The following is a 20,191-nucleotide window of genomic DNA, read 5'->3' as shown; positions in this document are numbered from 1 at the left end:
TATATTTGTTTTTATTCTATTATTTCCACACTCAATTGCTACCATCCGAACCCAAAGACCTTCAACTACAAGACCGAGGCCAGCAGCGCTGTAGTTTGATCTCCGAATGAACTACCTGGACGTTGACCGTAAATCGCTTTCCGTAACATGGCCCGTAAAAATACCCTGAAATCCTGCGTTTACTGACGAGCGTTAACTCTTCCAACGCTGCATGAAGATTCTAATTCATACAGATCTTAATATATTTATTAAGGATCCCAGAGGAGAAAAACTTGCACTGTAATCTTTATGAAAGAAACTATTAATTGCGTGTTTTAATAATTAACTTTGAGCATCCGTCAAGATGGTATTACTGAGCGTGAGGAGTGACACAGAGCAGATTTCGAGCAGTGACCGGCGGCAAAACTTCGTATGGTGGACACACACCAAGCTTAAGAAATTCATTAACACAAGTTTATTATTGAATCTAGTGTAGACATTACAGCGACATGTTTCAGCCTGATAAAGCTATAACACAGACGGAGGCACGGCCACTTATAATGTTGAAGGATGGCTTAGTTTATGAGAACGTAAGACAGACCTATCTCCTGATTATGGGCCTTAAATTGCAGTACTGGTTTTAGTAAATGTTGGTTGAGAATAATCAATAAGAAAATATGAAAAATTACATCGAGAAAATTCAGGAATGGAAAATCGCATTACCACCATACAAAGTACATACTGAATATTCTGCCACATGACAGGAAGGAAATTGTTTGATACACTTTCACCAACGTAACAGAGCATAAATTACAAGTGACCAACATTATAAACTACGAAACATGGTTCAGCGATAGTGCCATCAGATGGCAGTGATGTATAACAGTATCGAATCTCTGCACCAGAGAAAATAATGTACACAATCCAATAGCCCTCTTGATTGAAGTTGGATATGTGAACAGAATTATATTATAATCTAGAATTCTTTTTTAAGATGTCTGTCTGCAGTTAATTTGTAGACCTTGAACATGTTATGGCATATTAAATTTCTCAAAATATCAACAAATTAAATTATAAATTGCGTGGAAGGAACACGAACCACTAACACACATTTGTTTCTGTTTCACTATTCGAAGCACATCCAGATGTAATTTCGTGTAGGGGTTCATTGAATTTTAAATAAATGTTAAGATAATTTGGAAATGGTGAAACTTTACAGGAAAAGATCGAAATATACTGGATATTAATAATCAAATAATTCAGGGGGAAATTTACGATGATCTGTAATGAAATGCTTCAATGTACATTTCAACGGCAGATATCTATGGGAATGGTGATGAATCTACATGTCCTGTACCAATACGGTCGTAGAAAAGACATTTCTTCAACACCATACACGACGAGAATGTTTTTTATGGTCTTGGGTAAGAAAAATTTCTTAACTGAAAGTCCCTGAACGTTTTGTATATCACTTCTGACAGAGGCCTGGATTTTCTAAGGGCTCTTGTAAATGTCTTACATTGCAGAGAATACAGCGGACAGGAGCACGCAAAGAATTGTTCTGCTGTAGAAGAGTTTCCGAAGTTAGCCACGAAAATAGGAGACCCTGATGACCGTCCTGTACGAAGGGAATTTCTCGCTTCGAAAACGGGAATTTACTAAACATACAGCGAACGAGATAGTTTTTGATCAGCCTGTACCGCAGTTTACACGTTCCCATTTGTTCTCATGACAAGATTAATTTGTTATTACTCGAAGTTCAGATAACCGCAGACATGTACATTCGCAGATAAACTTTCACAGCAATTACAGACTTCTCATGAATATCAAAGTTTAGACTGAGTACGCTATTTATAGCAACGCCGAGGTGTTTGTTTGCCAAGACCTGAATAATGATAATGATCCACTAACATGGTCTGATTCTTCACTAATCCTTAGTTTAAGATGGATTTCTTCTGGGTTGTTGCGCCGTGTAGTATGGCAGAAGTTTACCGACGTTTCAGAGGTCCTTACTGCCTCCATCATCAGGGCTACATTCTTACGTTATTTAACAACCCTGTTTCAACTACAGAGACGAGTAAGGTCTGAATATTCTTCAATTACGTTGTTCAACCTCAAAGACTTCAACACGACTGTAAGAAGATCATGAACAACGAGTGACTATTATCACATTATTTAACGTCACTGTTCCAAATGCGGAGGTTACGTAAATTCAAACATATGAGAGAATTACCACGAATGATTATGTCAATTCTGGACGTTGTTTGGACTGCAAATGTTTTCAGCATCGAACAAACTGGGAAGGTTTATGATGTTGGTGTATAGGCTAGAATTTGGAAGGAGTCGGTCGTGACCCATTTGAAGAAAGGTCTAATTACTGAGAGATCGAGAGAAAACTTTTAGAGGCAGCCGATAACACGACAGATATTCGAGCTAAGAGCGAGTCTGGAGGACACGTGATGTGACAGTCCTTACCATTTTGTTTGTGATTCATTTAAATATGCTATTTCAACTGCAATGCCTACGTGGCGTCGAAAACGAGAATGACCTTGAATGATGTATTCAAAAGTATAGTGGAAGAAATTAAGTCTGTAAGTGAGGGAGAAAAGGCTTAAGGCGTATGCATAGTGAGGAACTTCAAAATATAAGCTAACCACGAAGTCAAGAAACACGCTGGAACTATTTTAATCGGAAAACCTCAAAGGAAGAGACAAATTGGGGGTACCTAGGAGTAGATCATAGGGCAATATTTTATTGCTAGTTCTCGAGAAAATGTTTCAGGGTGAATTGCGATACACAAAAGGCGGAGAATTTCTTCGCCCGCTTAGCGAGTAACAGGTTCTCAAGGACTGCGCTCCTTTAAATTACTGCGAAGCTCATTTTAAGGCACGACAGTGGCATTCGCACGGAGACTAGAGAAAATCACATCCCGACGACGCATTACGATAGATCGTCGAGAATTTTCGTTGCATTTCTTGTTTCACCACGCTCCCTACACAGCCGTCCTTACTAATACTCTTCATTCAACAGATACAAATACAAACTCTGAAGACGAACAACCATTAGGTCTGTCTTTTTGCTAACGTTCTATCAGTCCTCAAAAAAAAATCATTGTCTTGCTGAAATGTTGAGTGAATTCTATACACACGGGGGATAACACATGAGGGACATTTATAATTCGATCATGAACATCCGAGCTGCATAGTACAAGAGGCTAATTCAGTCGGCCTGTCTGTCAGTCATGCGGTACGCCGTTCATGCGCGCACATACACATAACTGAGCGGTCCTTCCCCCCGACCAATTAACTGAGCGGTCTCTAATTGCAATGTTCAGCGAAAGTGGCGTGACCTGTCAGGTCACGTGACCTCACCCGGCTCAAGCAATGTGGGGGGGGGGGGGTTACGTGATGGGACTGGGATCAAATTCCAATCCGTGACGACGTTTCGGACACTTACTGCCATTGACTGATACATCGTTTCTCCCAAAGAGGTTAGGATCGGTGGGCACATACTTATTATTATTTAGTGTTCTGTCTGACGACAGGTCCATATGAACAGGATCCTTCCATCCTTTTCTCGGACTGGGACCTGTTCATAATATACGTTCTTGGCAGATGATCCAGAAGTGGTTTGCCATTGCCTTCTTCTGTGTGTGAATGGAGTAATTGTTGGGATGCCACGGAGGAAAACTCCGTGTTGCCTAGACCACGGCCTTGCCCAACACAAGTTATAAATTCGGGCACCGCCGGGAATCGAACCCGTGACCCCAGGATTACAAGGCCAGCGTTCTAACCGCTAGACCACCGTGACGGTTCGGGCACATACTACACAGACGAAAAATGCGTGCAGTCTTCCAACTAGGAGACACAAAGAGACATCATAGTTCGGGACGTCCACAAGCTTATGGGAGCATTCCACGCGTACCGCGGGCAGACTTAAAATTATGTATATTTTTAACCATCTGAAGCCCAGTGGTAACTACAGAGTGTCCAAAAAATATGTATACATAATGCTGACGTATGTAATGGTTGTGTGTATACATATTGTTTTAGATATGCTGCACATGTAACACCCAATTTAACAAACACTAACTGTGAATTTTGTATTCATGGGGCTCGTATGATTCTCAGTGTAGAGAGATTATGATGATGATCGTTCAGATATCTCAGTTTCACGGGTACACGATCACAGAACATCTGATTACACCAACACAAAAACGCAATTCTCATGTAAAAGAAAGAATAACGTAAGATCATATCGTCATCTGTTTAGAAAAATTGTTTAACCATGTGATTAAGAACAGAATTACGTGAACGGCTATGAATGACATGGGTCTGATAAGAGAAGGCCACTTGTTAAGAAACGACGTGACATTGCAGTTTGTAAGTGGCACGACATTCATCTGACCCAAGTGTGTTTACGCCAATTAACGAGTTTTATTACGAGAGTAACATTTCAATCAAAGGGCAACGGAGAAAAGCGAAGTCATCTGATAACCCGCAGGCCCTTTCCAAAGGAAACATGAATGCAACGAACTTTCGCTTCGGACTGACACGAGGAGCAACCTTCCCAACAGAAAATGCTTCAGAAGCACTGCAGCGAAATTTAAAAATGTTCTGTTGCAGTGATTAACCCCCCCCCCCCCCCCCCCCCACATACAGACACCCAAATACTTCCTGCCTACTCTTACCCAAATCTTTAAATTATTTAGTTTCGATTAAATTAATCATCTGAAGAAAAAGCTAGTCTGATATTTAATAATTCAGTCCGTACCGCAAAGAAAACACAACACTCCACCATTACTAACATCGACTGGTTAAACCTTTTGAAGCCGAATCTCGTCTAAATAATATTTAAGAATTCAGTCCGTACCGCAAAGAAAACACAACACTTCACCGTTACGAAGATCAATGGGTTAACGCTGTTTAAGGAAATAATCGCTGTTTGCACTGTGAGAATCATAGTTCGTCTAAATTACATTTAAGAATTCAGTCCGTACCGCGAAGAAAACACGACACTTCACCATTACAAACATCGACTGGTTAAACCTTTTGAAGCCGAATCTCGTCTAAATAATATTTAAGAATTCAGTCCGTACCGCAAAGAAAACACAACACTTCACCATTACAAAGATTAACTGGTTAACGCTGTTTAAGGAAATAATCGCTGTTTACAGTGAGAATCATAGTTCGTCTAAATTACATTTAAGAATTCAGCCCGTACCGCGAAGAAAACACCACACTTCACCATTACGAAGATCAATTGGTTAACGCTGTTTAAGGAAATAATCGATGTTTGCAACGAGAATCATTCGAAAAGCATTAATACAAAATGGAAGAGTAACCGATTGTTTTACACGTGGTACATATAGTTACCATTAATCTTCAAAGGGTTAAATATATGACCAAGATCTACAGAAGTACCTGAGTCGCTATTTATGCATTAAACTGTAGCATCTTTCATCATATTATTAAAAAAAACATCCACCTTGGATCACAATGTTGTAATAATTGTCATGTAACTTCTGTAATTAACGCGCATTATAAAAGTTGTGCACAAATCCATAAGTATCGTGACATATTCTGTCTTTAAACACTGACTTTTTATTTAAATAAATAATTTTGATAAATTTCTATGGCAACGTATAATCTATATTCTCGAAAAGATACTTTTAATTTTTGAGGGATGGAGCAGAAAACCCATCCTTTTCCAGCACCAAAGAATTTGAGACGCGAGACTCACCACATGAACTCTGGAGTTCACAGTTTACTCCAACATCGGAGAGAAAGAGGACATTTACGGGCTGTGAATTTTCTGATGCAATTCATTCAAAACTGCGATGTAAACAAAGCAACATTTAACATGTGTGTACACATTCTCGTACTGCTCCATTCAGTGCGAGTGTTCTTAATCACTTCCTTAACGACGATGTTCCCACTTGTTCGTCTACAGGTCATTTAATGACACGGTCGCCACAGAGGCGACCACACACCGCGTAATAACAGGTCGACCAGCGAATAACGAGATGGGGAAAAAAAATAACGTGGGTTGAATCAGTCGTGGCCTACTTTAAGGCACTACACAGGAATTTGAACGGAGGAACTGAGAAAAACCACGCGCAGGTCTCGAGGCCGGTATCTGAACCCCGGTGCTCTGAGATGAACCAGCAGTCCTACCCACTCGACCGAGACGTTCGACTAAGACGCTGTATCAACTGATGACGATATGCAGATTTGAACGCGCTATAGTAGGAAGACACTTTCTGACAATCGTCGTGGCCGATTAGACAGAATTTCTGCTTCGTATTCCGGAGGTCTCCGCCCGGAATCTCGCTACTGAGTCTACCCAGGTTAATTGGGACAGTACCTCTAAAAAGGCCACTAATTATTTCTTTAATATAGACTCCATCATTCACAGTCATTCGACCTACCAGCGCTACAAACTATGCAGTTGAATAAACGTCGTCAAATAACCCAAGAAGCAATGATATGCGAATGTGACGATGAATTTGTAAAATTGTAGATCACATGGGGGTGATGACAAATGCAAGTAATCGTATGAAACGAGCGGAAAAGAACACATGAAAAACCTAGAAGTAGATAACCGAATAATATTAACATGAACGTTAAAGAAACAGGATGTGAGGGTGTAGAGTGGATTCAGTTGGCTCAAGATACTGTTCAGTGGCGGGCTATTGTGAACCAATGTGATTATGAACTTAGGTTTTCTTCAGTCCTGCACACGAAATCACGACGCAGTGCCTGTTATTACGTCACGACCACTTCCTTCCATATACTTACCAATTCATTACTGACTAATAATCCTATCGTTTGATTCTATATAATCGGGGTTCCTGGCAGCGTCGTTAAATGAGTAACAAGTTTGATCTGACGTTCTCAAAGACGACTGACTGTCTTCTGGGATTTAGTGCCGTGTTAGTCTGGCAGACTTTTACCGACGTTTCAGAGGTACCTGCTGCCTCCGTCAACAGGACGAAACGTCGGAAAACTTCTACCAGACTAACACGGCGATAAATTCCAGAAGATAGTCGTCTTCGAGTCTCACAAACAGATTAAAGAAACATCACGTCGATAAATTTGTAAAAATGGTAAGTTAGATATCACCTCACTGCATAAAGGGGCAGATAACATTTTACATGCACAGACATGAAATTCACCAAATAAATTAAAATGTGAATCCCTGATAACAAATTTAAACGAAATCCGTTCTGAAAAGATCTTCCCGTCATGTGTGCGCTGGATACATTCTGTTCGAATGATACAGAAGAACGCATGTGTGAGAGCAAACAAAGAAAAACAACATCTAAGTGTTTAACGCCATATCCTAAAAAAAAAAATCATATCGGACGACGACTCCTGCGTTCCAGAGGTTACGTAGCAACGCCGTGCATCCTGCATGGTCCACAGGGAGGCAAGAAATGTCTCGAGATAGCAGCTCGTGTCAAAGGGTCATCTGGGACACGCGGTATAAAAGGGGCCAGCGGACGAGGCAGTTCGTGCACTGCAGCGACCACCATGAGGGCAGCACTGGCGCTCCTGTTTCTGGCCATAGCGGCCGCAGCTACCGCGTACCCGGAACCAACTCATGACGACAGGATTCTCGGTAAGGCAACACTCCCGCCGTCAAACACGGGTATACTCGTTGTCTAGGATTCATGTAAGTTTGCAGACCCACGCCGTCCGCGAAGAAGCTCTTTGTAAAAAAAAAGTTTGAATCGGCTCCACATTAAAGAGTATTTTAAGTTATTTTTCTAAATAAGGGATACGTCATCACATAAAAATAAAACTGAATGACATTTGAGGTTTTCAAGGCGGTGAAAATTTTGTCTGGTAAACTGTTGGAGGCAGTATGTACCTCTGAAACGTCGGTCAGTATCTACCAGTCTACACGAAGCTACATACCAGATAACAGCTTACTTCGATTTCAATTACGTCTGGTATTAGGAATCTATAAATTTAAATTTCTGAAATATATTTAATTTTGGCTCACTGGTTTATATATAGATAGAATTTTTATTCCGTAAAAAAATTTATCCATTGTAAAAAGAAGTGTACATGATAAAAGATAACGACATTAAGAACTGCGACTTTCATTTGAAATGAAACTGAAATGGTTAAATATTTAGCGAATCACAAGAAATATTTGTGAAGTTTAATATAAGCTGCTTCCATTAACTTCAAAAATAGATCTGTACTTTTACTGCTAATATATTAAAACGGAGCACATTTACACTAAACTCATTTTTCAATACACACAGGCTTCAGAACCATTCCGTATTTAACTCGACGCGACACGTGACAGAACTACGTACAAGCTAGGATGGTGTTCCGGGAAACTACAATGTTTCATGATGCAAATTAAACCACGTCCTTGGATTAACACAAAATTTAAAGTCACACCATTTCAGAAAAATCTAACCTCACTTCTGTGTTCGTACGTCAATATCGAATACAATTCGGCGTAAAACTGCAACCGCTCGCTCACGCTTCAACTGTTTCAGCCGACAAGCCGTTCCTACAGCGGCAGAAAGCTATCCTGAAGCTACTCGTCCGGATCCAGCAGCCGAATTACTACGACGACCAAGTGCAGCTAGCAGCCTCGTACGACATCGAAGCCAACACCAACAACTACAAGGTAAACGTGCGCCCGACAAGTTTCGGAGTCGCGACACACAGACCCACAGCATCCCTTTGCACATCCGGTCGCGGCAAACTTTTAAGCTGCGATGCCTAAATCGGCGATGTTACAACTCAAATATCTCGTGTCTTACTTCAGATCATCAATTATTCTCGCAGAAACAAATACGGGCACTGAAAATTATTAACGTTTACAGAGACCTTCACGTAAATTGTTAAATAATTCCAAACACTAATCCCATAGAGCAGTCATTTTTGAGGAACAGAAAAACTCTCGGCTAATCAACAAATTTCCAACCTTTTACAGAACTAGAATTTTCATTACCGTGTTGACAAGAACTCACAAGATCATCTTCTGCCAGACAAATCCAATCCATAATCACAAACGTCAACCATTTTAATATCATCCTCCCACCCACGCCTTTGGACTGGTCTCCTCCCTTCAGACTTCCAAACCAAAACTGTGTACGGATTTCTTGTATCCCCACGCGTGCTACATGTTTCACCCATCTCATCCTTCACTTGTCCATTCTATTGATATTTGATGAGGAATGGAGCTCATTTCGAATTTTTCTCCATTCTCCCGTCACTTCATCCAAATATTCACCCGACGACTTTCTTCTCGAACATTCTTAATCGTTGTTCTTCGTTTAACGTGACAGACCGGGTTTCACACCCATACATGTAAAATTAGTTTTGCTTGTTTTAATATTTGCGTTCTTAGATAGGATAAGGGATTCTAACTACAATGTAGCAAGCGTTCCCACAAGTATGTTCAGAAGCTTTCACGGCGACTATGTATAATGAATTCTTCTCTCGGGCTACCAGCCGTGTAAGGCGGCTTCCTTCATTAAACCACCTTACACGGCCGGCAGCCCGAGAGAAGAATTCATTATAAGCGTTCCCAGAATTTAATATCCTCTTAATTTCCTCGTGAACGCAATTCTGATGTTCGTTAACGTCGTCCCGACAGGTTTAACTTTGCCACAGCATCTTTCGTCGATACCTCAGAATCAGATTCAAATCCCACTTCGCCTCTTCTGTGGTTAATACATTCGTTTATAATTCACGTACCAATAGCAATCCCAGGAAGAGAATTTCAACAGATCTGAGTGAAAACATTTCTAAGACAACATCCTGTTGCAGAATCCTCAAGTGGTGAAGCAGTTCTTGTGGGCCTACAAGAAGGGTTTGCTGCCTCGCGGGGTGTCTTACTCACCCTACTACACCACCCAGAGCTACGAGACGAAATTGGCCTTCGACTTGCTCTACTACGCCAACGACTTCGACACCTTCCTCAAGGTAAAAAAGTTTCTTGGAACGTAACAGCCACAGTTAGGATAAAATGGGACCTTCTGCCACGGAACAGCGGTATTATATTGCTAAAGCATCACCTTTTAAAATTAAAAACTGTTACAAAAATATGACACCTCTTTAAAGCATGAAATCCGTCTAAAAAATATTTAAGAATTCGGTCCGTACCACAAAGAAAACAACGCTTCACCATTACAAACATCGACTGGTTAAACCTTTGAAGCCGAAGGTCGTCTAAATAACATTTAATAATCCAGTCCGTACCGCGAAGAAAACACAACGCTTCACCATTACATAGATCAATTTGTTAACGCTGTTTAGGAAAATAATCGAGCTTACTTTGAGAATTATACTAAGGCAATACGCACTATTAATACATTTTGCAAGTGGTGTTATAAATGTGACACCACTGTTCTTCGAAGTTTTAACGCAGAGGAGCACAAGTGAAAAACGAACAATTTGAAGGATGTCTAAAGGCTTTAGTGAGCTCGAGTGACGGAGAAAATAGCACATGAATTGCTACAGAAACGGTGTGACTGAATTTTCCCCACAGACTGCAGCCTGGCTTCGGGACATTATCAACGAGGGTCAGTTCCACTACGCCATCAGCTTGGCCGCCTTCCTACGCGAGGACCTCAACGACATCGTACTGCCACCTCCCTATGAGATCTACCCTCAACTCTTCGTGAGCTCCGACATCATTCAGAAGGCATACGAGACAAAGATGAAGGGTAAGAACATTTTAACATCTGAGAAACAAAACTTAATTTTTCTTACAAAATCGCACGCAAATATTCATATTAGACGTGAAAAGGTGATTAATTACCCTCGTAAATCATTCATTTCCCGACATTTTTAGTAACTTAACAAACGCAAATCGTGACCACCATTACCGCGCGGTTCTAAGTGACCAGCACAGCTGTGCTAGCTTTGCTACGCCGCGAGTTCGGAGCTGTCTTCACTCGCCTGGGCAATAATTATATGCCTAATCCCATCGCCTGTAAATGTATGACGCAGTGTTGCAGAAAGAATAAAACTCTCCCTGTCCAATTACAGATGTGAGTCAGACGTCCCACAAGACGTACGTCTTCCCAGCTAACTACACTGTGCAGACTCCTGAACAATTCCTCACATACTTCACGGAAGACGTGGGTCTCAACACGTACTACGCCTACTACTATTTCAACTACCCGACGTTCCTGAACAGCACGGAGTACGACGTGCACTTCGACCGTCGAGGGGAACTGTTCTACTACACAAGGCAGCAACTGCTGGCGCGATACTCACTGGAGAGACTGTCCTGGGATCTGCCAGACATCGAGGCATACTATTACGATACGCCATTCCAGGTACGGGATAATCCAGAAACCCTCATGGCAGTCTAAACGATATTAAGAACTTGGTCCGTACCTCAAAGAAAACACAACACTTCACCATTACAAAGATCAACTGGTTAACGCTGTTTAAGGAATTAATCGATGTTTACACTGAAAACAATACGAAACCCACACATACAAAACGCAGAGTTATTAACTGTGTGAAGCAGGTGGTACATATAGTTACCATCGGGCTTTAAACTGCTAAAAAAAGTAGGTTTGTGTGCGCGTTTAAATAACTTTTAAGAATCCAGTCCCTACCGCGAAGAAAACACTACGCTTCACCATTACAGACATCAACTGGTTAACGCTGTTTAAGGAATTAATCGATGTTTACACTGAAAACAATACGAAACCCACACATACAAAACGCAGAGTTATTAACTGTGTGAAGCAGGTGGTACATATAGTTACCATCGGCCTTTAAACTGCTAAAAAAAAGTAGGTTTGTGTGCGCATGTGTGTGTCGAACTGATGAAATTTAAATTCTAAAGACATTTCAGACACTTACAGATTTCCAAGTAAAAATTAAACGAACGTAGTAAGTTACTTCCTTTTTGTTCCTAAATTTCACACATGTAAAATAATTCCCAAGTCTAAAATGAGTTCGCCACTGGTTACCGTTAATTTTCCCGCAAGCAATGGACGAGCTTTTATTAGAGCCTTGGAGTACATTACTTAACATTTAATGTCTAAATGCTACGCTACTTGCAGAATATTCCATTCGGATGTCTTGTTGCAGACGACGTACTATCCCAACCTTCGGTACCCCAACGGACAGGAAGTCCCGGTCCGCCCCTTCGAGTACACCAAAAGCAACACGCACAACTACAACGGCCAGAGCAGTTACTATGGCAACTATTATGGCGGCAACAACGAATACTACACTGGCAACTACTTTACTGGCAGCTATCAGCCCAGCTATTACTACGGCTACGCCAATAACTACGACTATTACTTCCCAGAGGATATTAAGTCGTATGAAAACCGCATCAGGGACGGAATCGATTTCGGATTCTTCTTTTCCGTAAGTACATAGCCCTCTGGTGACAAAATCTGAAGATCAGGTGCAGCTCGTACAAAAACCCTCCAATTCGACACGATCCTCCACTGGGTGAGACCTGTGGCACTTAAGTAAAGACCCTAAAAGCAAAGTAACGCAAACACCATTTCCTACCATTTAGTACGGAGTCCACGAACTATGCATGACTACGACTTTACGATAAAAATTATTTTTTTAAAGTAGTGCTTTAGAATCTCCCGTTATTATTGACGGGTAATTTATGTTAGGTATAAACCCGAATTCCTAACTTGTGTTGGGCAAGGCCGTGGTCTAGGCAACACGGAGTTTTCCTCCGTGGCATCCCAACAATTACTCCATTCACACACAGAAGAAGGCAATGGCAAACCACTTCTGGATCATCTGCCAAGAACGTATATGAACAGGCCCCAGTCCGAGAAAAGGATGGAAGGATCCTGTTCATATGGACAGAACACTAAATAAATAAAATAAAATAAACCAATGCCGGTGGCCACGATCGCGCTGAGGTGACTGTAAAGGGTTCGACACCCGTTCGGTGGCAGAGTACGAAAGTTTAATTCGCAGCCACCGCCAAACGACGTTCTAATTACTGAATCCATTTCTTGCAGGGCACAGGTAAAGTCAAGCACTCTCTATACGAAGACCACTTGAAGGGTATCAACTATCTTGGTGACGTCATAGAAGGCAATGGTGACACGAGCAACAAGAGGTTCTACGGTTCCGTCTACCACTCTTACCGCCAGCTAGCCGGAAAGAGTGTCGACCCTTACAACAACATCGGAGTGAGTATCAAAAGCACGCCTTAAAATATCTGTGCGTCACAGGTTATTAGGTCTAGCAGGAGGGCTTTTTCATTCCGATACGGGGGGAAAGACGGTTCTATGTTAACGTCTTGGGGTATAAACTACCTTTGTCGGGGATCTGGAACATTTTAAATTTATAACTGGCAAGCCTGGAACACCGCGCTTATAAATAATCCTCTGAATGTGTCAACACCCAATGTAACTTTTTTCTACGTATCTTCGCAGCTCGCTCCCAGCGCACTGCAAAATATCTTCACAGCTCTACGCGACCCCGCCAACTACCAGATTCTTAAGCGAATTAACTACCTGTTCCAGAGGTACAAGAACTATCTTCCCCGATACACACACGAGGAGGTAAGCATTAAAACATTTCAGCAGTTTCAATAAATTAGAAAATAAAGGATTCTTTGATCTTGTGGAACACGCCTGATTTCCGAAAAGTAAAATTAAGAGTTACTCTCAGTTACTCCGCGTTAAATCCTCAGTCTTCTTTGTTTCCAGCTCACTTTCCCAGACGCCAACATTAAAATCGAGAACGTTGAAGTCGGCAAGCTGATCACGTTCCTCGACTATTTCGACATCGACCTTGACAACGTGGTGAGCGTGAAGACGCCCGAGGACGGTCTGTACGTCGACTACCGCGCACGCCAGACACGTCTAAACCACAAGCCCTTCACCTACGGCATTAACGTGGTCAGTGACAAAGCGACCGACGCGTACGTCCGCGTGTTCCTGGGACCCAAGTACGACTACCTGGGCCGAGAGTACAACATTAACGACCGAAGGCACTACTTCGTCGAGATCGACCGCTTCACACACAAAAGTAAGAGTCGAACCACGTAATGCGACAGCGTCGTTGTTCAGGAGAAAGACATCGACCGCGTGTTTAAGAACCTCGCCACAGAAGCGTTAGAGGATAGTAAAATCAAAGCTAAAACCTTTTTTAATCGTGAGAGAGTGCTCAGTTTCACGATTTCTCCGTTAGCCATCGTAGAGGCGTCTGGTATGGGACCAAAATCTTATCTGGACACAACGGTGGGAAAAATAAACAACTTTGCAGACTTAGTTATCGTGGCTACAAATATATTCAGCCCGAATCTCAGCCAGGTAAACAGGGTGTTTGTTTTTTCTCTTTTAAGGTTTCGTAATTTTCGTCATATCATTCCGAAATTCTGAATCATCACACAACACACTACTGTACACTTTAAAAGATTCTTTTTAATTTTATCCTCCCTTCTACGCTTAGGTCTACAAAGTGGCTCTTGCTCTCAGGTTCTCCAACTGGAATTCTGCATGCATTTATCCTGTTCCCCAGTTTATGTCAGAACTTATAGTAAAACCTAACCTAACCTGACCGTTGTTGGGGGCTACTTCGAAGGGCAGATTCTCTGAACTAACCAACTCCGGTCCTGTTGCAGTCCAAGCCGGCAAGACCACGATCCAGCGTAACTCTCGTGACTCCAGTGTCGTAACCCCTGACTACCCGAGCTACAGGACGCTGCTACGCAAGGTGAACGACGCCTTCGAAGGCAAGGACCAGTTCTACATCGACAGGGTACGTATAACTCCAAGTCCCTAACTCAAAATGCAAATTCCGTGAAATAATGGTTCACGCTTTTCGCTTGAGGTTAAGTCAGATGGCTTGTCTGGTCAGCGAAGGGGTCGGGGGGGGGGGGGGTCGGATTATAAATGAGCGCTATCCAGTGCCTGAGTAAGTACAACAGTCTGGGTGTCAGCCAATTTACGACACTGAACGACGTAAATGATATTAAACATTCGTACTTAACCAATATAACCCACGTTTCCACGTTCATTTAATAATAAATGCTGTTCTACGAAGTCAATTATGGTTTATGGAAATAATAATTAAAATATCAGTTCTTACCTCAAAGAAAAAAAAAATATATTCGTTACAGAAATCAGCCAATTAATGTTTAGGAAACAATTTATTTTCGGCGCATTGTCTACAAGAAGTTGCAGAAATGCGTCATTAACTTCGTCGAATTTATAAGATTTGAGAATAATTATTTCATTGGCGATCTTCAATTGTAAACGCTTCAATTCCCTAATTACATCCTACAATCATTACATGCTCACACGTACGTGCACGGCCATGAAAAGATGCCCCCAGAGCGTATTAAACATCCTGCAACTTGTTTTACACACTTCTGCTTTAGTTACAATTGCATGACATTAGTGAGACACACATCATTACAATAATACGTTTCCAATGACATACAAAGCTTTGAAAAGTCTGGTATTCGCCTGCAAAATTTTGTTTCGAGCAAACGCATTACAAGCGTGCCAGAGAAGTTGTCGCGCTGTCAGGGGATTACCTCCTTGATTTACTTTCGTAAGAACGGCGACCAATTGGTAGGAACGGAAAACGCTGTTCAATTCTTTTGGTTATCGCTAAAATGTCTGATGAATAAATTCAGATCACATAAATTCAAAAGGAAACTGAAATAACTGTTTTCTAATTACCTTCATCTTCAATTCACGCGACCTCGGTTGACGGCAAGAGTGGAACATAACGCCACGTCGAATCGCAATTCAGAGTGACGACAACTTTCTCAATGTCTGTAACAAGAGACACAAAACGTTCAACTAAAATTTTCTAAAATATCTGGAAACTTTACATTGAGCACTTACCACTAACGGTTGACACTGTTAAAGTAGCCCACTTATTTTTTTACTGCCAGAAGCTAGCTAAAATATCACCATTAAATTAATACAGTGAATAGTACACATTATTACGTGCCTCGCTGTGGGACTTCTACAACTCTCGTAAATTTATTTAAACTGATTCAGCCCCAATCATTTTCAGTGGTCTTCCTAAATTTAATTTTCCTTCTCATGAAATTTTCACCTAAAATCAAATTTTAATATTATCCTCCCATCTATGCCTAAATCTTTATGCAGTTTCTTCCCTTCAAGTGTTCCAAGCACAACTCCGCATGCTTCATACCCTGCCCATTAAATTAGTATTCATTTAATACCCCTAAAACATTCGGTTGGCAGTACAAATTATTAACCCACTCAAATACTTTTGTTATTTTCCACCCCATAGGTCCAATTCCCCCCCCCCCCTTCTGCTGTTTGAAACCAAAACCCATCTTGTACCCTGCCCCCTCAGGCCTTGATCTCCCCAAACTTTGCTTCACAATTCTCGCTCCCTGTCGCAGAATGAACACTACTGCGGCTACCCTGAACGCCTGCTGCTTCCTCGAGGCAAGAAGGGAGGACAAGCCTTCACCTTCTACGTCATCCTGACACCCTACGTCAAGCAAGACGAACAAGACTTCAAGTCCTACAATTACAAGTCCTTTAGCTACTGCGGCGTTGGGGCGGGCAAGAAGTACCCTGATGACAAACCCCTTGGATTCCCATTTGACCGCCCCATCTACGGAGGAGAGTTCTACACTCCAAACATGTACTTCAAGGATGTGATCATATTCCACAAGAAGCAGGAGGAGGTGAACGCTGCCATCACAGAATGATACGACATGTGACTGGAGGGAAAATACCAACAGACATTTTACGTAACGCAGATGGTAAAGTAGATCCTGTGCCTTAAACGTATTTAATTAATAATGCAAATAAAATGAGTTGTTCACGCAAAAAATATACTTCAATTACATGTTTATCCATCTCAGAAAATCATATACGCCATATTAATGAAGAATGAGATTGTTTTTTGCACAGGGACTTCTTATCCATTCTGCGTAAGAAATCCGTTCGTCTTATCTGTCGACAAAAATGCGCTGATCAGGATATTCTCTCGAATGTTGCATGTTAATGTCTTACCATTTAGAAACTGTATTTATGTCCCTCAGTACAAATGTCATTTTTTACTAGCTTGCAATAAATGAAACTGAATGATAAAATCTTTTCATTTTACGACTCCGAAACCTAACCTCACCTTTCCCTTAAAATAATTTTTCATAAAACTGCCTTTAGTCATCATTAAGTTTCTAGTTACTATTAATTTTCTTCCAACATAAGCATTTCTGCTCCCCTCCCCCCCTCATGGTGGTTGATCTACTGGGTTGTAATGCTGCGTAAACTTTATAAAGTAGACGCCAATGTTTTGCAGGAACATATTGCCTCCATTCAGTCCTGACATGGAGGCAGCATGTTCCTCCAAAACACTGGCAACGATCTAGAGGTCAACGAGGCATTAAAGCCTGAAAACAAGGAACACGCAAAATATACAATTTTTGACAATAATCAGTCACACACTTCACAATATTTTCTGGGCCAATTTTACGACGACGCGGCCAGATGGCCAAAGCGGCTTTGACGTCCACCTGGCCTCCTATTCGATGGACGGCGCGGTCCCTTATTTGGGGGCAGGCAGCCAGGTACGAAGTTGACCACTCACCTCCGTCTAATAATAAGTTCATGAATGTGTGGAGCTAAACCTCCACTCCCCCTATGTAAGAATGGCGTGATGCTTAGTTAAGCAGAAAGGACAACATCAACTTTCCCTTCCACTCAGCACAATCAAAAGTCAAAGAAACAATACAGAATTTTTATATTTATTTTGCAAACTCAAAATAATCATCACATGATACAATAACGGTCAATATCTTTGAAAAATTACAATGTTAGAAATCACATAAATGCACATTTCTTAAGTTTGAAACATTAACATTAACTAAAACTTTGTGCTTTTACACTCACTATTTTAGCCTTTAATCTCAACACAAAATTAAGATCCACTAGCCGCCATGTATCAGAAGAGAGCTGCCTCTAAATCAATCTCACGGTACGCTCCGGTTTCATGAATACGGCCTAGTCATTATTACAGATTCTGCGTAACGTAATTTTCACATAAGAGGCAAGGCATGAGATTTGAGGTTCTCACGGCAGTGAAGCTTTTAAAATCAACTACAGTTTCAGGTTACCCTTGAAAATAAAAGCAAGTTTGTTCAGTTGTCAATGCTGATTTTCAGTAATTATTATGCATAACACTGACATTTGAAAGCACAAGTGTCATACAAAAGTAAGTCTCGTGTAAATCGCAAAGTCCCCCACGAAAAAAAAAAAAAACTGCCAGTACGTGTCAAAAAGAAAAATCGCTATCTCTACTTGGAACTGGAACACGAACCTCACAACCAGTCGCATTACCAACTAAGCAATCCTGAAATCACTACAAACAAGTAATTAAACTGTAGTAAATACAAAACATTTCAATCTCATATGTGTATGGTATTTACAGTATTTAGACACGTGCACATAAGAACGCAAAAGACGATATAGCACCCATCGGCAACAACTTTATTCTGTTGACTGCGTACGTGGTCACCAACGAGACGAAGTTAGTAGGGAAGGAACAAAATACTGCGTAATAAGAACATGCACTAACTGTCCGTGGCTTCCTAGAGCTCGCTATACTCGCCACCTGTGGTGTATTTCTTCTTTCGTGGCGTACAGTAACAAGCTTTCTTCTGGCTATCTATATACGACTTGCACCCTAAAGTTATTGTGCCAGTGAACAACATCTTGGCTGCTGCTTTACACCCTGAAAAAATACAGTGTTTTTTTATTTAATACAGTACATTCAGTGGTGTGAAAATGTACAAAAAGAAATTTTGACACAAAACCTACAATTATACGGGGTACAAAATATCTTCATGCCTGGGTCATGACACAGTAACACAGGAAGAGAAGATGGATTGAACCAGCTCATTATGGTGTCAAGGAAACAAATAACCACCTTTTGCTACTGTTTTCCCAGCTGTAGCCTCATATTTATCACATATCCTGTACAGACATCGCCTGAAGTCAAAATCACATTGTTCCTTATCTTGCCCGCAAGTGTCATAACAAATATCATGATCATTACAACAATCTGTCATCTCACTCATTGGCAGATTTCCTGTTGGAATCTGAAAAAGAAAATATATCTAATAAATAGTTTACAACACAAATTTTTGACACTATTCAGTTCAGAATTGTTCTTCTCATGGCAGCAAAAGTGTTGATACTGGACTTCAATACGTTAACATCTTTTAGACTTGTGCACAAATAGTGGTTTCAGAGGAACATCTCACCTCCATTTTCCTCCATGGAATCGTAAGACAAGGGCCATAATCCTCAGTGTAACTACATGACCAATACATCTATTAACTATAGTTACACCAATTTCATGACGGTTCTACTTCACATATAACCTTTCCTGAGATGTTCTGATGTTATTATCACAGAATCCTTTTAGTTTACAGCTGCCTTACAAAAATTCTATGTGCACTTTATTAGCTACATGCCCAGACTATCATAACCTCAATTTCACTACCCTAACAATGTTAGGTGGCCCATAGCAGGATAGCTTTACTTCGCCTTTTTTCACAATTTCTAAAAACACATAACTGTAGATTCAAAGACACTAACCTCCAATCCAAGAGAGCCACAACCATCACTACTTGGCTTGTGGTACTTATTTTTCACTGCTCTACCATCTGAAACAAACGTCTCTATTAACATATTCATGCCACTCTTCTGGTTGCTGTAATTTGCACAGTACGATCCTTATGACATACATGTTCTTAGCTTTGTAACCTTACTTTTAACATCAACTTACAATGATTTATATAACCAAGTTAAATACTTACCGTCTGGACATGTAAATTTACACTCCTCTTCTACAGCTGCATCAAATACTTCATGAACAATTTTAAACTTCTTAGCAAGTGTAACGATGTTCTCAAAAACATCGCCAAAAACATGTTCTGCGGCAAGCACAGCATCGCGCAAATTGCTTATTATACCGGCTCCATAACCACTCCAAGCATAACCTAAGAAAGTCAAAACGTATACGAAAACTTTCATCTTAGGTATCTCCATTGAAGCCAATTCGGGAATTGAGATGAAGCTTCAGGTGCAACTTTTGTAACAAACCAGGAACACATCATATGAATAAGTCCAAATTCCAAAAATAGTTCAATTAACACGTCTTACACCTTCACCGACTTCCATTCGTGACGAGGTTAAACATCATTGGCCAATACAACAGGA

The 20,191-nt window shown here is 41.0% G+C and overlaps 2 protein-coding genes across 2 annotated transcripts; one reads left to right on the top strand and one right to left on the bottom strand.

Annotated features, from left to right (window-relative positions):
* Positions 1-7,464: 7,464 nt before the first annotated feature.
* On the top strand, positions 7,465-17,058 carry LOC110827782 (hexamerin-like). Its single transcript, XM_087359030.1, has 11 exons — positions 7,465-7,602; positions 8,501-8,634; positions 9,783-9,938; positions 10,504-10,681; positions 11,007-11,299; positions 12,069-12,353; positions 12,977-13,150; positions 13,397-13,525; positions 13,673-13,994; positions 14,590-14,726; positions 16,357-17,058. Exons 1-11 carry the CDS (start codon positions 7,515-7,517, stop codon positions 16,669-16,671), a joined length of 2,211 nt encoding a protein of 736 aa, XP_087215156.1. The 5' UTR covers positions 7,465-7,514; the 3' UTR covers positions 16,672-17,058.
* A 633-nt stretch (positions 17,059-17,691) lies between these two features.
* Positions 17,692-20,182, bottom strand: GXIVsPLA2 (phospholipase A2 group XII). The gene is made up of 4 exons (XM_022059801.2): positions 19,789-20,182; positions 19,568-19,635; positions 18,894-19,065; positions 17,692-18,698 (listed from the first exon to the last, which is right to left on the bottom strand). The coding sequence occupies exons 1-4, from the start codon at positions 20,018-20,020 to the stop codon at positions 18,556-18,558; spliced, it is 615 nt and encodes a 204-aa protein (XP_021915493.1). The 5' UTR covers positions 20,021-20,182; the 3' UTR covers positions 17,692-18,555.
* Positions 20,183-20,191: the final 9 nt, after the last annotated feature.

Source organism: Zootermopsis nevadensis, unplaced genomic scaffold (assembly GCF_977971745.1).
Source record: "Zootermopsis nevadensis isolate Lab colony 2312 unplaced genomic scaffold, Znev_1.0 Znev_ptg000030l, whole genome shotgun sequence".
NCBI lineage: Eukaryota > Metazoa > Arthropoda > Insecta > Blattodea > Termopsidae > Zootermopsis > Zootermopsis nevadensis.
The sequence above is the reverse complement of the archived record's forward strand: the minus strand, read 5'-3'. Positions and strand labels throughout refer to the sequence as shown.

Bases quoted from the DNA above. Each gene is read 5' to 3' on its own strand.
- LOC110827782 (XM_087359030.1), top strand. From the start codon at position 7,515: ATGAGGGCAGCACTGGCGCTCCTGTTTCTGGCCATAGCGGCCGCAGCT. The intron at 13,995-14,589 runs GTAAGAGTCGAA...GTCCTGTTGCAG, and splicing joins CGACCGCTTCACACACAAAA to TCCAAGCCGGCAAGACCACG. The intron at 14,727-16,356 runs GTACGTATAACT...TCCCTGTCGCAG, and splicing joins ACCAGTTCTACATCGACAGG to AATGAACACTACTGCGGCTA.
- GXIVsPLA2 (XM_022059801.2), bottom strand. From the start codon at position 20,020: ATGGAGATACCTAAGATGAAAGTTTTCGTATACGTTTTGACTTTCTTA. The intron at 19,636-19,788 runs GTAAGTATTTAA...CGTTTGTTTCAG, and splicing joins TAAATTTACATGTCCAGACG to ATGGTAGAGCAGTGAAAAAT. The intron at 18,699-18,893 runs GTGGTTATTTGT...GTATTTTTTCAG, and splicing joins TGGGAAAACAGTAGCAAAAG to GGTGTAAAGCAGCAGCCAAG.